The sequence below is a fragment of the Castor canadensis genome, chromosome 11, assembly GCF_047511655.1.
Source record: "Castor canadensis chromosome 11, mCasCan1.hap1v2, whole genome shotgun sequence".
NCBI classification, from domain to species: Eukaryota; Metazoa; Chordata; class Mammalia; order Rodentia; family Castoridae; genus Castor; species Castor canadensis.
Window position 1 is genome coordinate 19,301,116 of NC_133396.1, and position 6,937 is coordinate 19,308,052.

The following is a 6,937-nucleotide window of genomic DNA, read 5'->3' on the forward strand; positions in this document are numbered from 1 at the left end:
AAACAATTGTTACTCAACTAATGCTAAACTGTCCTGCAGAATTCAGCAATAGGTACTATTTCTTAAGAAAATGCAGGTTGTTCCTTCTGTGGGTTGATGTGTGGGAGCCCAAGTCCCTCATTCTTAAATAAGCATATGGAGGGGTTTCTGCTGTGTTTATACCTCCTCCTGCTTCCATGAAGCCTTAAATCATGGGCTAGAGAAATAGATTCATTGATGAACTATTTTACTTAAAATTATATTGGACTTGAGAGAAACATTGCTCTGCAGGCTTAGGTGGCAAAAACTGAACAAGGATTTTTGAATCCTTACCTTCATGGTAGAAGGACTAAGATTATGACTTAGACTTCCACTGGAATTCTTCACTCACCCCAGTCCCCATATCTTTCTCTTTTCCCTTTTTCTTTCAGAAATCAGCATGTAGAGGCTTTCCTTTATGTTAAGGATGTTTGTGAGTCTTTAGTCCCTTATTTTTACCTCCATGAACATGTTGAACTCAGGAACTTGATTTTGTTAACTAGTCATTCTCATGACCTGGCACTCCGTGTGTATTCAGTATGGAAGACAAAAATTTACAGAAATGTGAAAAAGATTGCAACTAGTTTGTATGTTAAACTTTCTTATGTGTGAAGACCACTGAATTAAACAAGAAATTAAAGAGAAAATTCAGCTCCCATTGGAGGGTATATTTAAAATGCAAAGATTGGCCAGAACCAGAGAAGGTAACTTGCAACAGGAAGAACTTTTATTGAAACACCACCTTAGAGAAAGTCAAAGAAATGCTACTATCCTAAAAAGAGCTTGTCTTGATTCATTGGAATAACAACAGAAAAATAAGAGGACCCTTATTAAGAAGCTAGTGTTTTCATTAAAGGGCTGTTCTTTTCATGGGGGCTGCAGTTTAAGAAGGCACCCTCTGTTCGCTCTTGCTGCCTTTGGTGGATTTCTCTTCCAGGGTGTGAATTCTGGATGAGAGAACTTTGCCACGAGGATCTAGTTCTTCAACAACTGTTTTAACAATGGCAGTTTTAGATGAATCTAAAATGACACATATCAACTATTAGAATTTATTAAATTCATGAATAGGAAATAACTCATCAATTGAAACACATATCAAAAAAGGAAGAAAGAAAACACATGGACTGTTTCAGACAGCTTTTATTTACCTTTTATCTGATTTCCTGATCCTCCCTGGCCTTTTGATTTGGAACAAGCACTGTGAAAATAGATTTTGCATTGATTATTTCAGTGTGGGTTTTGCTAAGGAAATCAAAAAGACACTAATTTAAAGTATGAGTTCATTAAATGTTGCAATGGTATTAGAAGGGTGTTTCCCACACATGATCTGGATCGTAGGTACTTTGTACTTGATTTCAAATAATCTTTAATAATCTTAAGATAAATGATCTTCTAAGTGGAAGTGGTACTTACCCATCATCTCCATCTATCAGGCGACAGTAGGTCTCAATTTCCTTCTCCAGGTGGGCCTTGATGTCCAGCAGCTGCTCATGCTCCAGCTTCTGGCCCTCAGTCTCAGTCCTGACCTGGTGCAGCTGCTCCTCCAGGGCCCCGATCTGAGCCTGGATCTGCGCCAGCTGTGAGCAGTAGTTGCCCTCGGTCTCGGTCAAGGAGCACTCCAGGGACTGTTTCTGAGGTTTGGTAAGACATAATTTTGTAGAAAATGTCACCATACTGTTTCAGAATAAGCCAAATCACTTATGAGATTCATTAAGAGATTTATCCTTACATAAAGCAAACAATCACATTCATCTAAAAGATTTCATTTGTTCATATTAATTATCGCATTTGTTAATTTGAAATGCAAATTTTAAATTTGCATTTTTTAAAATTTGAAAATAACACAGTTATTTGTGTTATTTTCATAGGCCCATGTGATAAAAAATGTAAAACTGTTTCTTCCTAGGGCACAGTCTAAAGATCCCTAACTCACATACCAACATATCCTGTGTTTGTGAGATCTGGTACAATTTGCCATGTTACCCAGGAGTAAAAGTCCCCTACACTTTACTAACTCATTTAAAAAAAAAAGTTTTATTTTTTTATTATTCATATGTGCATACAATACTTGGGTCATTTCTCCCCCCTGCTCCCACCCCCTCCTTACCACCCACTCTGCCCCCTCCCCCTCCCCCCCATACCCGGCAGAAACTATTTTGTCCTTATCTCTAATTTTGACTAACTCATTTTTAATTGTGTGACAGCCTTGTCTCATGAGAATTGTAGCTCTTCTATGAAAAAAAAAATCCTATAGTCAATTGCATGACCTTTGTATAAGTAGAAGGATCCGAAGAAAAGAACTGTCCTTTAAGTGTTAAAGTTTGTGAACCCAGATGAGTTTCTATAGATCCACAGAGGGAGCACATGCTATGCTTTTACATGGAATGAAGATGAGAGCATTTTACCCTTTCACATGCAAGTGTTTTTACACAACTGACTCTACCATTCATACTCCCTTTTGTGAATAAACTCTGGAGGTTTCTTAGCCATAGCAGGAAAGGTATAGACCTGGGAATTAGAACATTTGGACAGCGACTTTTGTTCCTTCATCTCCAGCGGTGGGACTCTAGGAATGGGAAATGGCTTAATGTCTTTGAATCTCAGACTCTCTTTTTGGAGATAATGGCATGAGTCATAAAGGTTGTCTGCCTATGCCTCAGGGTTAATTGTGGACTAACGAGGGTGAAACCACTGGGCAAACCCTTAATGAAAACGGTTATTATTATCATTATGCATGGATAGCTTAGAGTCAGCCTTCACACCTCTACTTTGCTTTTGTTTATGGCCACTTAAAAGGAACTTAAGTGCTCTTAATTAACTTGCCAAAAAGAATGGTAGATGAGGAACCCAGGAAAGGTATAAACATATCTTTGTTCTCCACAGACAGTGTTTTTTTTTTTTTTAATCTTTTGACTTGGGAGAGAAGATTTAGGGTAAAAATGATTTTCTTTTTTGAGTACCTCAAAATAATTGTATTTGTTCATTTCTAGTGCTTCACAATTATTATCATCTAGGCATAACTTCCAGGCAGAGAAATATAATACACAAAAAGCAAATGTGTCTTATGTCTACATGGAAATTAATGCAGAAAATCCAAAATAAGAAATACTAACTGGAAGGAAATCCTCCGTTTTGTGCTTTGTACTTACCATTGCCAAAAGCGACTGCAGTTCAATCTCCAGGGTTTGAAGAGTGCGTTTCATCTCAGTAAGTTCATTCCTAGCTGAGGTGGTGGCACCAGCGTCATCGGAAATCTGCTGCTGCAGCGAAGCGCTCTGCCAAGTCAGGGGCAGGTGTTAAGACCGTGTAGGTTGCAAACGCATACAGTGCCAGGTACACAGGGCCCCAGCCTGGCTTTACCTTTTCATTGAACCAGGTCTCGGCGTCCCTGCGGTTCTGCTCGGCCAGGGCTTCGTACTCAGCTCGCATGTTGTTCAGCAGAACCGTGAGGTCCACCCCGGGGGCCGCGTTCATCTCCACGTTCACGTTGCCTCCAGCTGCACACTGCAGAGCCTTCATTTCCTGAGAGATTTATTTAACCACATTAGGGTCTGACTATTTGTAAAGGAGCTGGAGGGACAGGATCCATACGGTTAGAAGCTTTTGTGGGGTTTGTTTCTTTCAAGAGGGAAGCATATACACATTTCAAAGCCATTGGGAGAAACTGACAAGCCCCTTCTTGATATTAATTTAACATGTGATATTTATCATCTGAAACTAATTTTTAGTTTTGGTAGGGAAGTGGGCTGTGAAAGCCAGCGAGGAAGAGTGTCTACCTCTTCATGATTCTTCTTGAGGTAGGCCAGCTCCTCGGTGAGGGTTTCCAGCTGGACCTCCAGGTCGGTTCTGCACAAGGTTAGCTCATCCAGGACTCTGCGCAAGCCATTGATGTCTGCCTCAACGCTCTGGTGAAGGGCCAGTTCATTTTCAAACCTGAGAGATGCGTTTGAAAGACTCATTCTTAGTCATTCACTAGCCATTAGTTCATATCATGGTTTAGATCATAAAACTCAAACTAAGCTTTGAGGTCATACTGTTAAAATCACACATAAAGCCTCAGTTAGATCACCCACAATGCAATAAATGCATTTATTTGAAGTAGGAAAATGGGAATATTCAAAATTCTTTTTCCTGTGACCTTGACATTCCTTTGGGATAGGCCCTAAACTTCCCAAGTAAAATAGGTTATTTAACATGACTATGCTCCTATGCATTTAGTTTAAAATGAATAATACAAAAAACCACAAAGCATAGAGCTGATTTTTAGTAGCCTAAATAAAAGAGGGAAATGCTTAGATAATTTTTGTCTGTTTCTCTCCAGCTCTACTTACTTCAGTCTGAAGTCATCAGCCGTTAGTCTTGCGTTATCATTTTGTAGGACAATATTGGCATTACTTGTAGTGGCAGAAATGATCTGATTAAAGGAGAGTAGTTAAGAGTGAGGAAATACGTTTAAAAATTCAAATTTCCTTGAAATACAGTTACTTATGAAATTACAGTAATGTTTCTGCCATCTATATCAATAATTAGATGATTGTCTAGAAAGCAGGAAATTGAGGGTTGGCCTCTTTTATTCCCCACTATATCCATTAAAAAAAATCTCTTTTCTATGGAAAAGCTTATAAATACATCATTGGAGACACAGTTAGTTTTTGATATTTTAATATGACTAAAAAACATACAGGCCTATCTAATACCAGATGATGGGTAGGCCATGTTGAAAAGATTAGAATTTTAATAGAAATAGTTTTTAATATTGACAATAAACTACAAAAATTTAGACGCCCTGTGGGGAAAGCTTATATATGTGCATAAATGTGGCTAAATACTCTAGAGAATGCTAACACCCAAGACATTGTGTTTCTTACCTGGTTTCTAAGGTCATCAATTATTGGAAAGTATCTGCTGTAATCATGATCAAGACCGCGGCAAGAACCAGGTCCAAATTTCTCATACCAACCCTTGATCTTCTGCTCCAAGTCAGCATTGGCCTCCTCTAGTGCTTGAACGTTGTCCAGATAGGAGGCCAGGCGATCATTGAGGTTCTGCATGGTCACCTTCTCATTGCCAGAGAGGAGGCCGTGCTCACTCCCTGTGAAGGCAGTGCAAGAAGCACTTCCCCCACCCAGGCCTCCGCCATAGCCTCCTGCTGAGGAGCTACCCCCAAAGGCACATGAAAAGCCACTTCCAATGCCTGGCACACCACATGTGTTTCCGGCCCCAAAGCCTGATGCTCCACTAGAGAGCCTCACAGAACCCAGCCTTCTGGATGCAGAAGAAAAGCGCACAGACATGGTGCTGGACTGGACTGGAGTGATGCTCAGATGGTGGCTGTCCTACTCAGTTTCATTTGCTTTATATACACATTGTTAGGGTGTTTCTTGATGAACTTTGCAACTCATAGCAAAATGGTGTTTGCCAGCTCACTGTGAATTATCCATAATTGGGTGATTTTTCTTTTAATGAATGTCTTTATCCAACTGTGTCTATTTCTGTAGGTGGATAGTTACCTTGGGGTTATTTGTTATCTCTGGAATGGGACAGGGTGGAGTATTATCAAGGTTATTATAGGGATGCCTTTCAAATTTGGTGTGAGTAACCCTTCCTGTCTTCCAGGCTTCAGGAATGTAAAATTCCTATAAGAATTTAAAAAAAAAGTGTGACAGACACATTTCTCTTTCCTTTGCCCAAACTAATAACATCTCATTTCTTCAGCAAGTGAAACATCATATTCATAGTTTTCTCTCAAATATGCTGAAAACAATTTTCAACTGGAGGAAGGAGGTCAGGTGCTAACTGAAAATTGAGGAAGTATATGGTATCTTCTTTGGAGACAGAAAGTTTTCCTTTGTTCTTTATCCTTTCTGAATTATCACTTAATTTGTCTTGGTTATTGTCTAAGCTCTGGTGCTAATCAGGTTACGTAAGGAAATTGGTTAACCTCTCTGGACCTCAGCTTCCTCAGCTATAAATGAAGGCCTTAGATTATAGCCCCTGTGTTCTCTTTCTACCTCTAGCTATCTGCCTGATATTTCTACATTTCTTCCTTTCTCTATTCCTAGAATGGTTTTCTGTATTTATGTCCTTTACTTTTCACCTCAACTCATTCTTGAATTTTTTGGTCCTACTACTTTAGAGATTTTATGATTAAAGTCACTAACCACCACACATCTACAATCCAATCATTGTTTCTTGGTTGCATTAGGTGCTGGCCACCTCAGTCAGACTGAATTTCAGTAATTGCTTTCAGAAAATTATTCTACATCTCTGATTGAGAACCCTTTTCTCTTCCATTCATAACCTCTGCATCCTTTCCATTTTTGTGCTTGGCATGTAAAACTTTTCTTGATTTAACACTACCCTTATTGACTAACTAAGAATACATATTTTAATATTCCTAACTGAAGTTTTCCTGATCTTGAACAAGGGACCCCACATTTTCATTTTGTACTGGGTCCCCAAAATTATTTAGCCAGCTGTCATTGTTGGGTCTTTCTCTGGGGAAAATGAAGGATCCTAGAATAAAGGACTTCCAGATTTGTATATTTGAGCAGTCCTCATTAAAGGAAGGTCACTACACAACTGCCTTGAAATGAAATACACACACATACCTCCAAATATTTAACCCCTTCATCTTGAAAATGAGCAAAATTCCAAACATTACCTTTCATTGAACACAATCTGACATAGCAGACAGGCTCAAGGAGACAAATAAAAAATAGTACTCTGGGAAACAGAGATAATAAAAAAAGGTGAAGAAAACCTTAAAAATGAAACTACTTATTATTTGTAACTATTCATAACTTATAACTACTTATTGCCCTTAAAAATAATATAATACTGCATATTCTAAACATGAATAAAATAATTAAAATTAAACAGCAAGTACAAGAAAGAACTCTTAGAATTAAAAATTAAT

General features: G+C 38.6%; 1 protein-coding gene across 1 annotated transcript; it reads right to left on the bottom strand.

The window, feature by feature from the left end:
• Positions 1 to 723: 723 nt before the first annotated feature.
• Positions 724 to 5,368, bottom strand: Krt27 (keratin 27). Its single transcript, XM_020154883.2, has 8 exons — positions 4,887 to 5,368; positions 4,350 to 4,432; positions 3,795 to 3,951; positions 3,379 to 3,540; positions 3,168 to 3,293; positions 1,432 to 1,649; positions 1,167 to 1,216; positions 724 to 1,038 (listed from the first exon to the last, which is right to left on the bottom strand). The coding sequence occupies exons 1-8, from the start codon at positions 5,310 to 5,312 to the stop codon at positions 902 to 904; spliced, it is 1,359 nt and encodes a 452-aa protein (XP_020010472.1). The 5' UTR covers positions 5,313 to 5,368; the 3' UTR covers positions 724 to 901.
• Positions 5,369 to 6,937: the final 1,569 nt, after the last annotated feature.

Excerpts from the sequence above, each read along its gene's own strand:
- Krt27 (XM_020154883.2), bottom strand. The coding sequence starts at position 5,312 with ATGTCTGTGCGCTTTTCTTCTGCATCCAGAAGGCTGGGTTCTGTGAGG. Across the intron at positions 3,952-4,349 it reads GCTGATGACTTCAGACTGAA|GTTTGAAAATGAACTGGCCC; the intron begins GTAAGTAGAGCT and ends CGCATCTCTCAG. Across the intron at positions 1,650-3,167 it reads TGCAGTCGCTTTTGGCAATG|AAACAGTCCCTGGAGTGCTC; the intron begins GTAAGTACAAAG and ends ACCAAACCTCAG.